The sequence below is a fragment of the Gastrolobium bilobum genome, unplaced genomic scaffold, assembly GCF_033153095.1.
Source record: "Gastrolobium bilobum isolate Gb01-03AN ecotype WA unplaced genomic scaffold, APGP_CSIRO_Gbil_v1 utg9958, whole genome shotgun sequence".
In the NCBI taxonomy this organism is placed as follows: Eukaryota; Viridiplantae; Streptophyta; class Magnoliopsida; order Fabales; family Fabaceae; genus Gastrolobium; species Gastrolobium bilobum.
In genome coordinates, this window is record NW_026897897.1 from 325,488 (window position 1) to 345,320 (window position 19,833).

The 19,833-nt window shown below is 36.6% G+C and overlaps 1 protein-coding gene across 3 annotated transcripts; it reads left to right on the forward strand.

The window, feature by feature from the left end:
* Positions 1-6,341: 6,341 nt before the first annotated feature.
* LOC133311247 (protein TIC 56, chloroplastic) lies at positions 6,342-18,712 on the forward strand. Of its 3 annotated transcripts, none has more exons than XM_061512263.1 (6): positions 6,342-7,133; positions 8,252-8,449; positions 16,351-16,633; positions 16,878-17,040; positions 17,584-17,827; positions 18,349-18,712. In XM_061512263.1, the coding sequence occupies exons 1-5, from the start codon at positions 6,428-6,430 to the stop codon at positions 17,791-17,793; spliced, it is 1,560 nt and encodes a 519-aa protein (XP_061368247.1). In that variant the 5' UTR covers positions 6,342-6,427; the 3' UTR covers positions 17,794-17,827; positions 18,349-18,712. The 3 variants fall into 3 exon arrangements, with proteins under 3 accessions (XP_061368247.1, XP_061368245.1, XP_061368246.1); XM_061512261.1 differs by having other exon boundaries at positions 18,443-18,712; XM_061512262.1 differs by having other exon boundaries at positions 18,446-18,712.
* The last annotated feature ends 1,121 nt before the right edge of the window (positions 18,713-19,833 follow it).

The window sequence follows — 19,833 nt, forward strand, 5'->3', positions numbered from 1 at the left end:
CTTTGTGTTTTGGAAATGGCAGGGAAGAACCAAAGTTTGATTACTTCTTAGAGTGATTCATAGGCTGTGGAAGGAAGGTATCTACACTCTCATTGTCTCTCTCTTGCATAAAATAAAAAATAAAGTTACAAAAATTGAATTAATGTGATCTAGTTTTTTTTTTTTTTTTTTTGCTTTCACTTTTACATTTGTTTGTCTTTTACATTGTGCAAACCGATCACAATCAGATCAGAAGTTAAACTTCAAAAGGAAACCTTTACATAACGTTCTAAAAGTTTTTAATATGATTAAGAATACCATATTGTATGTTCTATTAATTGGACTTAAATAAGCAAAATTTGAGTAGTTGAAAATTAGTTTTATTTAGCTTAGACCCTCAATTTGTTGATCTAAAGATTATGCTTTCATCACATCAATTCTCAAAATAAACTTATTATTAAATTAGTTCTTTAAAGACTTAAACTATCACCACAATTTTTTTTTTTTGATACATAACTATCACCACATTATTTCTCTAAAAAGTTTTGTCACTAAATTACTCCCTCTAAGATATAAAACATTATCCTTATGAAATATCTAATAAAACAAAAATCACGAATTTATTTTGCAATATATATTAAAAATGAGTCATAATTTTGGTAACTAGCATTTAGTGAACAAACTCTGGGAGCGTTTGGTACATGAGAAATTTTTTTTTGCTGGGAACAAATATTTGTTGGAAAAAAAGTGGAAAGTTTTTTTTACTGGGTAAGTTAAAAAAAGTGTTGGTAGGCCAAAATTTCACCGGGAAAGTTAGATGAATTTTACTGATATTATGTTTGGATGATGGTAAAATATTGATGGGAAAAGTACCAAAATTACCTAATAACCCCCAATTTGAAAATTGAATGTGTTTGTCATAAAAACGTTATTATTTGACAACTGGGTTGTGTGTCTCTCTTTTACACGTATTTTCTTTGTATACATTTTTGCCCAATAAGACATAACAAATGTTGAATAAATAAATGTGCAGTCTTATATTACATAACCCCTTTACTAATTAACAGTATGAAAAAGGTCATTATATGGCACTACCCGTATGAAAAACGTTGATCTCAGAAACTGAAACTAAAACTGGTTGAAACTTGCATATTCTGCATAATTGAAGTATACAAATAAACCATAATTACAAAAGCCAATGGACTTGTAAGTCATGGTTACATATCCTTCATATAATGTAAAGCATAAAACAAAAGCATCTGCTAGATACATTATTTCAATTTCACCAGGTTGGTATAGAACCGTAACAAAAGATGTCTCAGCTGTTCTTTTCTGATTAAATTCAACTATTGACAACTATCTCCTTTGCCAAAGCCGCAAGTCATACACAAAAAAAGGATAGGAGTTGGGAACGGATACAACATGCAGTACTCAGTCGTAGCCACACCAGAGAGCACACAAAATGGAAGAATAAAGCATGGGGTATTTTTGTCTTGTAAATTTCAGTTTTTGTTCCCACCGCATGGGAAAGAATACTTACCATACCTTTGGACGGAAACTTTAATAAAGAAAACAAGTGCAAATGTGTTTGACAGCTAAAAATGTTTCCAAATCAATTTTTAACTTTTCCACGTACCAAACACAACCAACTTTTTTCCCCACCCCACTCTCCTGGCTAAATATTTTTTTCCATCCTACCAAACACCCCCTGAAAGGCTTTTTCTTTTTCCAAGTAGATGAATGACACATGGGGTTACAATCTGACAGGTAAGTATGCCGTATAATAAGGGCTAATAATTTGGCCTACAAAAAGTTTGATCTATTTGATAGAGGACAAGGAAAGATTTCTTTCATGTATAAAAGGAGAATAAGAATTTACAAAAAAAAAAAAAAAAAGGAGAATAAGAGGAACATACCATCGAGCTGAGCGGGTTTGTTACGCGAGATATTTTTTTTATCATGAAAATTTTGTTTTAGAAATGTGATAGGAAAATATTTTGTCCGAGAAAATGACAAAAAAGTATATGGTAGTCCAAAATATTGTTAGAAAAGTTGAGTTAATTGTTGGGAAATAAACACCAATTTCCTCTTCAGGGTGCTGAAAAAATTTCAGCTCAATCGGACCACAAACGAATAAGATATCACAGAATCTTCAGACTCTATTCCTCCCACTCTTCACCTGCGAATTTTCTGATTTTGGTGACTGGTCTCTCCCTTCTGTCTTCTCTACAGAAATGCTCTCCTCACACACTCAAATGGCAGCTGAGCATACTACACAAAGGAACCCTAGGTGTGTATTCCTTATTGGGCTGGGCATTTGGCCTTTTAATTGGTAAAGGCCCAACATTAATTTGATTGATGCTATATTTAGTCGATTGTAAAATATTGATGGGAATGTTATCAAAAAAAAAAAAAAAAATATTGATGGGAATGTGAATTGAATTTAGCAAATTGTCCATCATTTTTTAAAATATTGTACGTCAATTATGAAACAAAAAAGTTTTTTGGTCTCAAAAAGTAAAATTCAGAATCCGAATTCAAGGGGAAAAATACTATGTGTAGGGAGGTATTTTTTTTTTCAATTTGTAGTTACAAACTCAAATGCTAGGGAAATTATTTGACGGGAAATTATTTATATTTTTTGATATCAAACATGGTCAAAAAATACACCAAATCCACTTTTCCATTATTCCTATGAAAATACTTATATCAAAAATCCCCTGAATTTTTGCATTGTGAAGCATTTGGAGGCACAATGTTGAAGAAGAAATTAGAAACTTTTTAATTTTGAGAATAAACAATAAATTTTAACCAACATTAGAAAATAGTTAACACCATTTCAGTGAAAAGGAGGCTTGTATTACCCTTGTATAATTTCTTAAAAAAATATTAAAAAAAAACTGTTAAGGATACACAAATATAATATATTAAATTAACATTCAAGTATTTATTATGTCATGAAGACAAAAAATAGTCTAAATAATCTTACTGCAATGCAAGAGCTTGGAAGTGAATGCACATATATATTAAGAGGGATCAGTGGAGAAATTATATAATGTATTTGTCAAAGAATCAATAGTTTCAAAAGTTTAAGCTGCACATGCCACTTTTATAAGAATTTTATTTAATTACAAAGACAGGGTTGAAACAGTCAGGTTTAAGAGGCTTTGACATAATGCCAAGAACAAAATATCCCAAAAGTTAAAGCTGTTAAAATAAGGCTGGGAAGAGTTTTTGATCGACATCTCAAAAAGTAATAAGATGTTCAAGATGTCTCTCGATGCAAATTGAGTTTTCACTCCCCCTCATTTCTCACCTATACCAAAGAGGTCAATAATGCAACAGTCAATGCCTGCATCCTATAGTACAAAACTAAGATACTACATAAACTTGATAGTATTCAGGTTAGAATGGACGATAATAAAGATGACCTAGGTCATCAAAAGAGTGAAATAAAATCTAAAGAATTTTGGGATACACCACCCCTAGCTCAAAGGGTGGGAATATCCAAGGTCTACTGTGCTAAGAAATTTCATAAGAGAAAGTGGGGGGCGGCGAGGTTTGAACCCGAGACTCGAGGCTCTGATATCATATAAAGAACTTTGGTATACACCACTCCAAAAGACCTTATAAACTCCACATTAGTTGGCTCATACAACCAATGTGAGACTATATATCTCAACACGTCCCTTCACACGAGAGCCCATTGGGCTTGAAGAGCGAATGATGACAGACCTAGTCTACATGTGCTAAGAAATTCCACAAGAGAAAGTGGGAGGCGGCGAGGTTTGAACCCGGGACACGAGGCTCTGATATCATCTAAGCTAGCTCAAAGGGTGAGAGTGCCCAAGACATTATAAACTCCACATGGCTCATACAACCAATGTGGGACTATATATCTCAACATAAAATAATACCTAATCCTACATTCCTAGGCTGCTATAGTGTCCATTCCATATGTGAAACTAAAATAGCCTAATCCAACTAAAAGAATTAAAAATTATATTAAAATTGGAAGAAAGAATAGGCATGACTTCGAATCGATCATATAATTTCCCAAAAAAAAAAAAACAGAAGAAGAAGAAAAAGCGAAATTGAGGTTAAAACATAATGGGTCGACGAGCTCCTCCACTACCCGAACCGATGTAGGAACTTGCAAACGGAAAAACTTGAATTCATTCATCTTACTAACCCAAAAACTAAAATAAAATAAAAAATAGGATTTAAAATTTTTCATATTATAAAATATAATTTTTCTCTTGTATACACATAAAAATGTGTAGGGTCCAATTTTTTTTCTTTTTTTCTTTTCTTCTCATATGACTTTATATGGACTCCACATATTTTTTTATGTGTATAAGAGATAATTTTCTCTCCTACACCATTAAAAACTTTAAACCCTAAGAAATATAAACATAATCATGATGAGCATAACCATAATCGAAGGAAATTAAGGTTGAGATGAAAACAAGAAATTGGAGAAATGATTACCAACATTCGGATTAGTCGAGTACATTAGGATTTCAGACAACGGTTCCTATCTATCAAAATAAAATAAAACTAACACTTATTTCTTTAAGTAATTAGAAGAGTATAATAAGGCATATTAAGTGCTCCTTAATCAGTCTTTTGATCATAGTAATGCGCATTTTTAAATATTTTATCTTATTGATCCAAAAGTAAAAGATTTTTTAAAAATAATGCAACAAGACACATATAGGTTTGCACATTCAAGTCACGTGTTACGGGTGCAAGTTAGTGCCTACTACATGCGTGGGCCTTTTGACGTATTTGAGACAAAATTTAAAACTTTTTATTGGATTAATACAAAATCAAAAGATTTTACCAATATAATGCAATGAGATGCTAGAAAGGTCCTATGCATTCAAGTCGCGAATGAGAGTACGTGATTTGTGCAAAGAAAAATTAGCGTTTGCCACATGATTCGAATGGTAAGACTTGTATAGGGTGTGCGGCATGCACTACTTAAATTGATGTGCATCTTTTAGCTTGCGAACAAGCAAAACGACACATGTCATGCATTTTTTAAAAAAAAATTCAAATAATGTAATTTTGAAACTTATTACCTAAGTAATATGTGTCTTGCATGGTGTGGGTGTGAGACCAGTCCCACATGTAGAGGTGCAAGACTTAGTGAATTGGCAATGTGTTGAATGCAACTGTTAACCTGTGGCAAAAAAATTGGAGCTAAATTATCCCTTATACTTATCTACATTTGACGTGTGACCTTATCTAACGAGTCCCGTATATCATATGGGACAAGTCATGCACCCACCTTATGCAGTATTCCTTGAATTACTTTATTAATAATTTTCAAAATTGCATTATGCCAATAAATTTATTCAAAAATTATATTACATTGGTCGTTTTGCTCGCATTAGTATTGTAAAAAAGCCACCATTTCCTTGAAAAGGAGGCGTGTGTAATATACCCTTATATAATTTCTTAATTTTTTTTTTTTTTTTTGAAAAACTTCTAAAGTGAGCTTATTTTTTAAGAAAGCAAGTAAGGGCGTATTATCACCCTTAATATTTTGTGTGTTAAAATCACTATTCTTTTTACAATAAATTAATGGTAAATACAAGATAATTCACTAAAAAAAATAATTCATGAATAGTTATAGAGATTTACTAACAAGTTTTTTTATATATAAATGAAAATTGAACACATAACTTAATAGAATTTATACAAAATAACTTAATAGAATTTATACAAATCCCTCACCAAACTGATAACTTTTAAGGCACCAATTTAGGTACACATTATAAGATATTAAATGAATATTAAAGTATTTATATTGTTGCGATCACAAAAAAATATTTAACACTTATTTCTTTTAAGTAATGGCAAAAGTATTTCTATAATTGTGATAGAAATATTTTTATCTGCAACAGACGCAAAATTTTTTTATATCTTCCAAGATTCACGAATCCTGACAAATTTTCCATTTTTTTTTAAGAGGAGGGATATTCTCACTACCAAAATTTACCACTATCAACTTACTACCTATCTAATCACCATTAGATTAACATTTTCTCTCTCTTCAAAAACTTATTAACATTCTCTCTCTTTAATCCAATGGTGATGTGATGGGTAGTAAGTTAGTAATAAGAATTTTTGGTAATTAGAATATTATCACTCTTTTTTAAATGAGTGAATTCTAATTTATTATGTTCTGTGATAGATAAAATTGACCCTTAAGTAATTAGAAGAGTATAATGAGATATTAATATACACACACTGACACACGAGTCCACAATTGAGTGAACATTTCTCACTTCTCCCTCGCTCTACTCAGTGTCAATACAGTTTCCTTCAAAAAAAAAAAAAAATTCATTTCTTCATTTTGCACAGTCAACCTATCCTTAAACCCCATCCTTCTCTATTGTACCAAAAAAAAAAAAAAAAAACCCCATCCGTCTCTTCAATGGGTTCCATCAACTTCAACCCTTTCGGAGGAAACTGGTTCTCAAAGCCCCCAAACCCTCTCCCTCTCCTCAACCTCAACCTCAACAACATCCTCACTTTCTCCGAACCCTTTTCCTCAACCTCCCCGAACTTCGCCGCCATCGGTCTCCCCAACATCTTCCGAAGAAAGCCGAAGAAGAAACCCGTTTCCGACGACGAACCTGGTCCGTACACTAAGTTGGCGCACCAGTTCTTCTGGGAATGCGAGAACCGACCCGATCACAGGCACACCCCAGAAGTGGAAAAGATCCTAAACGAACACCCAGTTTTCGAGAAGAGAGAGAACGCAACTGAGGAAGAGATAAAGGAGAACGAGGAGATGTTGGAGAAGCTGAAGAACAGTCCCGTGGTGCAGTTTTTGCTTAGGGCAGAGGAAATTGCTGATAAGATAAACGAGATGGAGTTGAAGGAGAATGAGAAGCCTTACCACAAGGAAGATTGGGATCTTTGGAAGAATGTTCCGAATGTGATTGGGCTTGATGGAAGGCCAATGCCGAGGAAGGCTTTGAAGACTAAGGAAGAAGCTGATGATAAGTTTTGGGATTTTGCTAGACAGTTCTTTTTTGGCCTTTGGGGTTTTAGGCAAAGGCCTTACCCTCCTTGTAAGCCTAATGATGCTGCTCAGTCAATTGGGTATAAGAACCTTGAGAGGCGCTACTATGATTGTGAGTTGAAACATGTTCTTAACTTTTATGGTTTTGGATTGTGTTTGGTTTGAAGAAATATGTGTTTGATTATTGTGTTTTTTGTTGAGAAGAAAGGTTCATGGATGAAGTTAGTTAGTTATTCTTTGAAGTACACATGAGTGTGGGAATGGATTCTTGTGTGTCTTGTTTAAGATGGCCAAGTCTTGTGAGACTATCTTAGTCATTCTTACAAATCAGTAGTGATGAGAGGAGAGTGAGTGTTATGATATAGAGTGAGAAAGTTATAACCATTGATTTGTTCATCGACAGAGTGAGAAAATGATAATCGTTGATTTGTCTATCGACAGTGTGTGTGAGGAAATAATACTTGTTGATCTGTCTATCGGCGTGAGCAGGGAAATGATATCTGTTGATTTGTCTGGATGGCTGACACCGTGTATGGTCATGTGAATGAGACATGAGAGAGGATTCATTCTCGTTCACCTTACAAGGTGATCTTAGTAAAAGTTCACTTTAGAGGAGTCTTATCTTTTTGTAGAAATGTTTAAGCTGCTTTGTTAATGGGGGATGGGTTAATTAATTGGTAGGAATGAATGAGAAAAAGGATAACCGTTGATTTTTCGAATTTGTCTATGGACAGAGTGAAGAAAGGATAACCATTGATTTGTTTATGGGCAGAGAGACGAAAGAATAACTGTTGATTTGTCTATGGACGACAAACTGTCTTACATGATATGTTCATGTTAAATAAGACATCAGAGGATTGATTATTCATCTTACATGGTGATCTCAATTAAAATTCACTTTAGAAGAGCCTTCTCTTTTTGTAGAAATATTTAAGCTGCTTTGTTAATGGGGGCTGGATTAATTGGTAGGGTTGAATAGCCTTGATAGAAAGTTCTTGCTTGGGTTTGAATCCTGATGGTGATCCCAAATATGTAGGCATTCAGTAATTATTGTGCACCCTGTCTTGGTTGTGGAACAACTTATCCACCACTTAAGTTGTTTATTTGCCAAAAAAGAAAAAAGAAATATTTTGGATATTTAGAATGGATAGTTGTGTACACTATGTTTCTCATTGTTTTTGTGTTGGTTGTTAATTGTATGACGTTATTTTTGTTTTCTATTTGATTTAGTTATCATGAGGAGTGGTGGATTTTACTATAAGGATCGGCTGGGTCGTACACGAGGACCGTTGGAGTTAATTACACTTAAAACTGCGTGGGCTGGTGGCATTATTGATAAGAACACTTTCATTTGGGGCGAGGATATGGATGAATGGGCACCCATCCACATGGTTTATGGAATGGAGCGTGCAATCGCTACCTGGGAAGGTCTGTTGAGTTCTATCAATTTTTTTTTTCTCTAATATATATTATTTGATAATTTATTGTTTAGACCTGAGCAGAGTCTTTTATGATGGAAATCAGAACTTAACATTTAGTATGCTAATGACCACTTTGAGGCATGCCAAGGAAATGGCACATTCTCCATGATGATTGGTGAATATAATGAGTTAGAATGTGTAAGATAATGTCCTGCAAAATAAAGCATTTGAACCTTTGCTTTTGTATGGGGTGTTTATTAGACACTCTCAAGGAGAGAGATCAGATAAATTTTGCTCTGCCCTACAGATGAGTGGTGACTTTTTCTTCAGACTTCAGAGTTTTCCATATTTTATGGTTGTATCCTCCCTCAGATATTGTTAAGTGGAAGGGAGAATATAAGGTTATCCAAAACTTGTTTTTGAAACATGTTCTGCTAAGCATCCTAAGATTGGAATATAACTTGAGAGTTAAAACCAGTTGTCGATTCCCACCAAATACATCTTTGAGGAAGGGCGAGGAGCTTTAACTGTGATTATGTAACACCCCGTTCTAGAACCGGATTGTTATCATTGCGTACGACATTAAGCGCAGTTACAACCACATTGGTTCAATTAGAAAACCGGATAAATTTTTCCTTTTTAAACAAGCCGGATTTAAATAACCAAGTGCGTGATCATAACAACATATATACTTCGCGGAATAGTGGGACTAAACTTAATATAATCTTCCCATTTTACTTGACAGTACGACGTTAAATGTCTTCATCACTTTCATTATCAAATTAATTCTAAACTCCTTTTATGATTCCCATCTTCTACTATGTTATAGTATTTTTCATTAGCTACGCGTGGGTTCAAACCGCGCTCAAATCGGAGCACCGTAGCCAAAGTTATGCATTTTCTAAGAAAAGGGTGCGAAACCTCCAGAACCCCGCGCCCGTAGCGTGAGATCCACGCCCAGAGCGTGGGAAAACAGAAAGTTGACGCCCCAAGCATGGGAGTGGCGCCCTCAGCGTGGATACTACTGTCTGATCTCGTAATTTGGCGCCCCAAGCGTGAATCTGGCGCCCCAGGCGCCATCCACAGGGCTGGGTGACCCAAAACAAGGTCATTTAACCTACCTATGGTTTTCCACTCATAACTTGAGCTATACTCACTCAAATTACACCATTTTGGTCTCTATGGAAAGCTAAGAGAAATGTCTACAACTTCCATAGAGACATCAAAGTCCAATTCCATCACATTGGGTATGAAAATTGGTCAACCGGACAGGATGTATTTGTTTTCTCAACATTTCCCAATTTAAACAAAAGGTACCTAATTGATTCTCAGCTCAACCAATTCAATAACTCACTACCTAGAAAGCATGCATATATTGAATTTCAAGTAGACATCATTTACAGTACATACTCATTACAAATCATGGAACTTAGCTTACAAAACACTATGATCATTCCCTTGGCTCCCATCAACAAAAGAGATGACCAAAGGCATGAGCATAGGCTAAGTCCATTCCAATATACAATTCATAAATCTATCATTTGTCTATGAATTACAATCCTATACATGTGAGCTACAAAACAACATGTATGATATCAAAATACTGGATCCTCATGCCTAAACACTAGTCCAAGTATGGCCACTTGCCACTGGTGGCTCCTGCAGCATCCTTACCTGAAAGGGGGTCCCCACAACATGGGGTGAGATATAAGAATATATCCAGTAAACCAGGGGTCCTTGGAGCATCTCTCCACCCCACAGTTCCATATCAGTGTAATAGCAATAACAATAATAATGCAGTAAATACATATCTATGCAAAGTGCAATAACATCTCCAGGAGAAATCCCTCGAGCTCTCAAGCTGTCCTAAGGAAACTCAGATGCGAATAGTCCTACTGGCCAACTAACTACCAAGTATGATTTACGCATCGTCATGCCACATACCAACAAAGGGAAACACCATCCTATGCCACACCAAATGCATACACATACGTATAACAAAGCATTACACTATTTTATTGCATTTATATACACTATAATCACCACTACCCTTTCAGGGCTTGGTGGAACAATCAAAGGAATTACACCCAAGGTCCGAAGGCTTACCTCAATGCTTCAGTCAACCTTTGTTCACCACCAACAGGTTCCACAGTCAGTCACTTACAATACTTCACTTCTCAAACAAAACCTACACAAGGTTTAATGCAATCAACACATATTGCATCCAATAACATCTCATAGCTATCAACCAAGCTATACAATTCATACCAAACATAAGCATGAACTCACCTATCCAATGGAGCTAATCAAGCTCCATAGCTTGCTCCAATGGTTGATCACTTACGGTTGGTCCAAATGCCTCAATCCTAGACAACACCAAGGCATAATCAACAACCAACCAAACCAAACCATTTATTAACAATGCAAGAAATCCAATATCAAGCATCACATTCTTGCCATTTACAAATATACTCATTTAGCTATCTAAGCTCATTTTCACCGATTAAACGCCGTTCCTAGCATTTTTCACAACATGCTCTAAGTTCCATTCTTCCTAGAACATGCTAATTTAACAACATTTCATCAAAAACCCTAAAACACTATTCATAAACCCTAACTCATGCAATTTTTCATGAAAACATGGTTCAAGGGTTAGAATCTTACCACCAATGGTCACACAACCAAGGATTGATGGCTCCTCAAGCTTCAATGGAGGTTGAAGCACTCAAAACCCCAAATTTCACCAAATGGGCGAATTTTTGAGAGCCAATATCCCTCTCCACAATACTCCCCACTCAAAACAAAGCTTGGATCATGAAAGAGGGGAAGATTTAGAGTAGTTTAGGCTTTTGAATCACTCCGATCGGTTAAGGATTGCTCCATCTAAGTTCTCTCTCCCTCTCCTTCTCTTTTTTCCTCTTCTTTCTCTCTTCTCTTCTGTTTCTGGCGTCGACGGGGAAATGGGGGGTTTGGGTTCTTTTTGGTTACTTTATCACTTAACATAGGTTAAGTGGTAACATGTGGGTATTGGTTCGTCTATCTATTCAACTCCAATAATTACCAAACTTTACCCAAAAGTCTGGAATATTTTTCTAGGAATATTTCCATTTCCATTTTTATATTTTGGGTACTTTTGCCTACACTCATTTTTACCACTTGTAACGCCTGACAACTTGCAAGGATCAACGACTGTCCCCACACACCAACACGAGACTTTTCAGCGTGCTTTGTCCTCACTCGCACACTTCCCGGGAAAACTTCCCAGGAGGTCACCCATCCCAGAATTGCTCCAAGTCAAGCACGCTTAACTGTGGAGTTCTTCCGATCCAGGCTACCAAAAAGCAGATGCATCTTGTTAGTATAGGTAGTACCAATTAATTTTTATAGGTAGTCCCAAACCGTGCAATTCTGGGATGGGTGACCTCCTGGGAAAACTTCCCAGGAGGTCACCCATCCCAGAATTGCTCCAAGTCAAGCACGCTTAACTCTGGAGTTCTTCCGATCCAGGCTACCAAAAAGCAGATGCATCTTGTTAGTATAGGTAGTACCAATTAATTTTTATAAGCTATCCCAAACCGTGCAGTCTCATACCTGCACAGTCTTTGGAATCCCTCTCTTTCAGGTGTCGATTCGATTCATTCATGCATGTAACCCCGCGCTGGAAGCCTGTCAGGAGCCGCTCTTTGTCCATGCCCTTTCGCACCGGCGATCACTCCCCGCCCTCGTCAGCGCTCGGGATGTTACAGACTAAGTCCCCGACTCGAGATTAGTTTCACTTGAATATAAAATAATATGTTGTGTATTAAGCTAATACAAAGAGTTACAATATATAGAGACCCTAATGGGCTTAAGTGAGAAGCCCAGATCTAATCCAAAAAGAATATTTACAGATAGGAAGTAATCTATTCAAATCTAATCAAATCTGTATATCTAATATTTCCTATTCTAACACTCCCCCTCAAGCTGGTGCGTATATATTGTGAGCACCAAGCTTGCTACAAATGTATTAAACCCGAGGACCTAGCTTTAGTGAAGACATCCGCTAGTTGATCATTAGAGTTGACAAAAGCTGTTTTGATTTCTCCTGGCTGAATCCTTTCTCGAATGAAGTGACAATCAATCTCTATATGTTTGGTTCTCTCATTAAATACATAATTAGACGATATATGTAGCGCAACTTGATTATCACAAATGAGTGTCATGGGTTGTTTCTGTTCACAAAGATGAAGCTCTTGAATCAACTGCTTTAACCAGATTAACTCACAGGTAGTAATTGCCATTGCACGATACTCAGCGTCTGCACTAGATCGAGCAACAACAGGTTGTTTCTTGCTCTTTCAAGAAATTAAGTTTTCTCCAAAGAAGACACAATAGCCGGAAGTAGAGCGCCTGTCTAAGGGTGATCCTGCCCAATCAGCATCTGAATAACCACAAATTTCTGTATTTCTCTAATCCGAATACAACAAACCTTTTCCTGGTGCTCCTTTGATGTATGGGAGGATCCTCACAGCAGCATCCCAATGAGAATCACAAGGGGAATCAAGGAACTGACTAGCCGTACTAACAACGAAAGAAATGTCTGGCCTAGTCACAGTAAGATAATTGAGCTTCCCAATTAGCCTCCGATAACGACCAGGATCAGATAACGTCTCCCCTTGTCTGGGCAATAACTTGACATTGGGATCCATGGGTGTATCAACTGGTTTACACCCCAACATATCAGTCTCTTCTAGGATATCCAAGGTATACTTCATTTGACAGATAGAAATGCCCTGTCTAGATTGTGCCACCTCAATTCCCAAGAAGTAACGCAGCTTCCCAAGGTCTTTTGTTTGAAATTGACTGAATAAATGCTGTTTTAACTGACGAATTCCAGCTTGATCACTTTCGGTGAGAATGATGCCATCAACATAGACTAACAAATAGATGCACTTATCAGGAGATGTGATCCTATAAAATACAGAATGGTCAACTTTACTGCGGATTAAGCCAAACGCCTGAACAGCAGAATTGAAGCGACTGAACCATGCCCGAGGAGACTGCTTGAGACCATATAAGGATTTGCGAAGACGACACACCTTCCCAGACTCCCCCTGAGTAACAAAACCAGATGGTTGCTCCATGTAAACTTCTTGTAAATCACCGTGAAGAAAGGCATTTTTGATGTCAAGTTGAAGGAGTGGCCAATGACGAACAGTAGCAAGAGCAAGAAACAAGCGAACCGATGCCATCTTAGCGACCGAAGAGAATGTGTCGCTGTAATCAAGGCCGAAGATTTGAGTAAAACCCTTTGCAACTTAGCGTGCCTTGAGACGATCAACATGGCTATCAGGTCCAACTTTCACAGTAAAAACCCAGCGACAACCAACTATAGACTTCTTTGGAGGAGCAGAAACAAGGTCCCAAGTGCTATTGGAATGAAGTGCAGTCATCTCATCAAGCATCGCTTGGCGCCACCTTGGATGGGAAAATGCTTCATTTATGGTCATAGGAATAGAAACAGAAGAAAGACTAGAAACAAAAGTGAAATGAGGAGGAGAAAGACGGTCATAGCTTGAAAAGGTATAAAGAGGATAAGGTTACGAGTAGTACGTGTACCTTTTCTTTGAGCAATGGGAAGAGTGGTGAAGGAGCCGGAGGGGAAGAATCAACAGCAGGGGGCGATGAGTCAGCAAGAGTTGAGTCGGCAAGAGGCACATTTTTACGATGCTGATAGGTTAGAAATGGACGGTCCTCATGTATAGAAGCAATAGGTTGCTCATCTGGAATAGAAGTACCTGCAGCTGGCAAAGACAAGTCAAGAAAAGGAACATGAAGAACATGATCAACCCGTGACACTTGAGATGAGATAGAATTAAAGGGTTGTTGATCAAGAAAAGTGACATCGGCGAAAACAAAGTAATGCTTAAGATCAGGAGAATAACAACGATAACCTTTTTGAAGACGAGAATAACCAAGAAAAATACACTTAAAGACTTTGGATGTTAACTTGTCTTTACCAGGAGTGAGATCATGAACAAAACAGGTACAACCAAAGACATGTGGGGATAGAGGATAGAGAGGAACATCTGGAAGTAACAAGTTATAAGGAATGTCATTATTAAGCACAGATGAAGGCATACGGTTGATGAGAAAACAAGAGGCAAGGACTGCATCGGCCCAGAAGTGAAGAGGAACATGCATGTGAATAAGAAGAGTTCGTGCAGTCTCAATGAGATGCCTATTTTTACGTTCAGCTACTCCATTTTGTTGTGGAGTGTGAGGACAAGTAGTTTGGTGTAAAGTACCATGTGTGGCTAAGAAATTAGAAAAGTCAACAGAAACATATTCCTTAGCATTATCACTACGTAAAATACGAATAGAAGCACCAAATTGAGTATGAATCTCAGCAGAAATTTTTTGATAAATAGAAAATAACTCAGAATGGTTTTTCATTAAATAAATCCAAGTACAACGTGAAAAATCATCAATAAAGGTAACAAAATATCGAAACCCTAAAATAGACACACTACAACTTGGACCCCAAATATCTGAATGAATAATTGAAAAAAGAGCATCAACTCATTTATTGACTCGATTAGCAAAGGATGAGCGTATGTGTTTCCCTTGCTGACATGACTGACAATCTAAAAAAGTCAGAAGACCGGATAAAAGAGGAGCCGTCTTCTGTAATTTTGAAAGACTAGGATGACATCATGGGAACTTTTGGCAGGACGAGAAGGAGAACTAATCTCTGAGTGAGCAGGAGAAGGTGCTGCCATTATAATAAATCACAAGGATATACAACCAAGTGAATAGAAACTAACCTGATCGCAAATCAAGAAGAGGTATGCACAAAAAGTGAGACCCACAAAGAACCAACCACAGATTTGGAAAAAGGAGGAGGAGGCGAGCTTCTCTGTCCAAGAACGACCGAAAAACCGGAACAGTACACACGCGTCGGTTGAAGGTGGTGCATGAGCACCACGCGCAGAGGAGACGGGCGGTGCGTGGAGGCGCGTGACTGACGTGACGGTGGTCGGACCTCCACAGAACTGGTCGTCGGGAGGAGAGGGTCCTGATCGCAGGTTGTTTGGGCTGAAAACTTGCCGGAAAACTTCTCCGGCGGCCGGAACAGTGACGGACGGTGGTTCCGGTGGCGGTCGGAGGTGCTGATGCGTTCGGAAATCACTCTGAAGGGGCTTACAGCCCGAGATGGCTTGCTGGAAGGACGCACTGCAAAGAAAAGAGGACTCCTAAACAGTGGGCTTAGGTTTTAAAGCGAAAACAAGGTTTTAAGCGAAAGCGAGGGTCCTCATAACAAAAGAGCTTTGATACCAACTTGAATATAAAATAATATGTTGTGTATTAAGCTAATACAAAGAGTTACAATATATAGAGACTTTAATGGGCTTAAGTGAGAAGCCCAGATCTAATCCAAAAAGAATATTTACAGATAGGAAGTAATCTATTCAAATCTAATCAAATCTATATATCTAATATTTCCTATTCTAACAATTTCATAGCCGGTTCAAAGAGTTGAAGCTTGTGAGAATACCGGGGGGTTGACTTGCCTCAAAGAGGTAATTAGGGTTGGTATACCAAAAAAGAAAAATCTTAGTTGTCAATAAAAGTCTCCATAACTGTTTCTTTAGTACATCACGAAAAAGCAGTAGAACTGAAATAAATCAATAATATTAAATGCTATTCTAGTATGTCTTCTTACTTACGGGTTTCATTTTTGATAGTGGGATTTTTACTACCTACTTCAAATAAAACAATGTATTGAAGTCGATTCATGTGCATAAGTTTCCAATTATTTAAACAAATCTCAATAAATCTCTTCAGTATTAAATAATACAGAATATAATAACCAAACTGGCTAGCCCTGAAACTTCGGTATTTGATAATGGTTTGGCAATTTTCTAGTTAGACTTGCTGCTGGAGCAACAGCTTTCCTTCACAAACTACAAAAAGGTATACCACCATGGGTTCCTCTTAAGGGATTTGAAGAGAAGACTTATAAGCAGCTTCAAGAAGAGGCTTATGAAAACAGGAGACGTGATTTAGCAGTGTTGGAAGCTAATGATGGTATTTGGCCTGGAGTTAGAATTCCAAGTCATGCCTTATTTCTTTGGGCTAGTGGCTCTGAACTGACCACTATTTTGGAAGAGGATCATATGCCCAACAAATACATTCCCAAACATCTTAGGTATGCATATGCTGGGACTGTTTGATATAAATATAATTTTTATTTGTTTTTTACTTTCTTGCATTTTTACATACAAAATAAGAAATTTCTACAAGTTTTCTGTCAACTATAGCAGGAAATAGTAATGAATTATTCACCAATTTGTTATGGTTACTAACTCTTGCATCCCCCTCCCCCCCACCCATTTTTTATTTGTTTGTTTATTTATTTTCTTTGGGTTTGGGTGGATGGCTGCGTGAGGCAGACAGAAGTTGGCTGAAATGATTCCAGGGTTGAGGCCGTGGGAAGTTCTGAGCATAGAACAAGCAATGGATCAAATAACATTTAATGGTGAGTGGTACCGTGAGCCACTTGGTTCATTTTCCACTGGTCCCCCATACATGAGGCACTGGAACAAAGACGTCATGGTATGTCCTTTCACTAAAGCATTTCAATTCAATTACTACCTATATTGAGGCTCTTTTTTCTTTCTCTTTCTTTTATATGTTTATAGTTATGACCTGCCTTACCCAATTACGACTTTTCTGTTTCATATCTTCGCTTGGTAAAGGGAAAATGTATATTATTAACTATAACATTTCCTTCCCTTGCCATCATTGCTAGGAAGGTTGTTACTTTTATCCCCTCGCCTACAGCCATAGTACCAGCCTCTTTCTCCTTAATCAAATATCCAAACAAGATGAAGTCAGCTGTTTAACTACCACTCTCTGACATCCCATTCTCTAGAAACCCTTCCTCTATAAGACCTCAAAGATGATACAATACAGTTTCTGTTATGGTTGCCTTTTATGCAAACAAATAGGAACTCAGATGATGCATGTAATGTGCATAAGATTTTGGCAAATACCCTAAACGCACTGCTAGTACATTAGAGTGCCTGTATAGTCCTAATTTTTGCCATAAATTGCTTTTGTCAAACATGAGATTTTATTTGCTTTGATTATTTGCAGGATTTGTATAAGATGTTCGAAGATCTTAACACAGAGTTGTACGAAAAAATGGAGAAGTCACTTCCTGGCTTTGATAAAATTATGACAAAGGTCCAGCATGATTTTTATACAAGAATTGAGAAAAAGTTGGAGAAGAAAGAGGCAGAGAAAAGAGAGGCCCGCAAGAAAGCTGGGTTGTCCAATCGTGAATGGCCTAGACCATTCCCATAGCATTATTTCTGACATGATTTCTGCAGATCTTATGGTAAGGCTATTGTGTATGAGTAGTTAAATTTTTTTAAATCTAATTACTTTGATGCAGGGTCTTTAGTTTAGTTCTTTCTCCTCCTATATTTATTTATTTACTGTCAATTATTTATTTATTTTTTATTTTTTTGCTTTTTATTTGGGTTCATGGACCGCCCACTATAGCTAGTATGGGATGAAGTTAATGTTGATGTTAATTACTTTGAACTGACCAATGTAACAAAAACTATTGATTTACCTGCTTACTGGCTAAAATGAAAATGTAATGGGGGGAAATGAGGTGAAAGTCTCCACCAGTTATTTGAGGTTTGGTTGACATACGATATTACTGATATTTAGACATGCTAATTTGGTTTACTGACATGACATTGCCTTTCGTAAGTTAATGTATATCTTGTTAGTTCTTTCTTTATATGTATTACTTTTTGTTGTATGTAAAAAATGAATCTTGAGTTTCAATTTAGATGCACTTTCAATATCTTAAACTTCCACACACGTGGTTGAATGATGTTGTTGCAGGGTTTGTGCTGGTTGTTAATATCTGAATAATTCATCAAATATACTACAACAGGTTGGTTTTGTTTGTTTTTTTGACTACTGGCTATTACAACAGCAGGTCTTTGGTTAGGTGCTTAACTCTCTACTGCAGAAGAGGAAGAGAGAAGAGACGGGGGAATGGAAGAAGAGACTAAAATAGGAAAAAAGTTGTAATTGTTGCTTTTTCCAAGTTTATAGTCGAGTACAGGTATTGTTCCAGCTTATTGGTAGAACTTGTTGATGGTTATCCTTAATTGATGCCAATCACATATTTGAAATATAACTAATTGAGATAAATCAGTCTCTTATTATTGCCAATTGCTAGCCTTACCATAATAGGAATATGATCCTACTTTGCTTGGTTTTGACCTATTTTTGTGTCAGAAATAAACTCAGCCCTTGTGATGTAACATGGGAGGTAATTACAACTACAATGACATATAACAATTCGTTTGAATTGAAAAACATAGTTCTTCCTGGACTCAAATTAGTAGGAGCGGGTGCATTAAATTGCAGGTACTAAGATAACAAGATAGAGAAAGACCCCTTACATATTTCGAACATGAACATGGAATAGGCATGTGCAATGGGAGAAAAATCGTAACAAAATGAATAGGTAGGAAATAAATTCTCCTAAACCCTAATTAACATGTCAACAATGGAAATTTTTAAGGTACCACGGTGGTACTATTTACTCCGTAGGGAAGACCAATCACAAAAAGAGAGAAGATGAAAGTGGGATAAAAAAAAGAAAAATAAAAAAATAAATACAAGTGACAAATTTTGAAAGGAAGTGGTATGTGTGACGTCAACAACATCAAAATTGTGATTAACAGGTTGACTTGTTTTTACACCACTATAACTATCAACTTCCTGTTAACTTTGATTTCTTTTCTCTATTTGAAAATGTGCTCGTAACCTTACAAAATTATATGATTTTGGACGCAGAAATTATGACTCTGAATATTTTGGATGTTTCATGTGGTACGAGAGATTTGAAAAACGAAAATTTTCTCTACGTTGTAAATAAGAAAAGGTTAAACTACAATTACTTTAAGGAGTAAATTTAAAGTGTCTTTAAAGTAATGAAGCTGGTCGTAGATATGGGAAGCTCGGAGGGGAAAAAAAAAATCGAGAATATCATTCTTTATTTTTTGCTTGCACATCCATAACAGCCAAAATTAGATTGAATTAGAAGATTTATGTCCATAATACAAATAAAAAAGATCAATCATTGAGTAATGTATGATCATATTTTGTCAAAACACGTGTACAATTTCATTTTGAAAAGTGACCCAGCGATGCGAATTCATATCGTTGAAGAGCATGAAAACTATGCAGCTTACCCAAAAAAATACATATAATAAAGCGTTTATCAGAATTAGGGACGTAAATGGGCTGGACTAGGCTGAGCTGGACTTTGGCCTTCCTGGCCCAAGCCTACGTAAAAAAAATTCAGCTTATCTG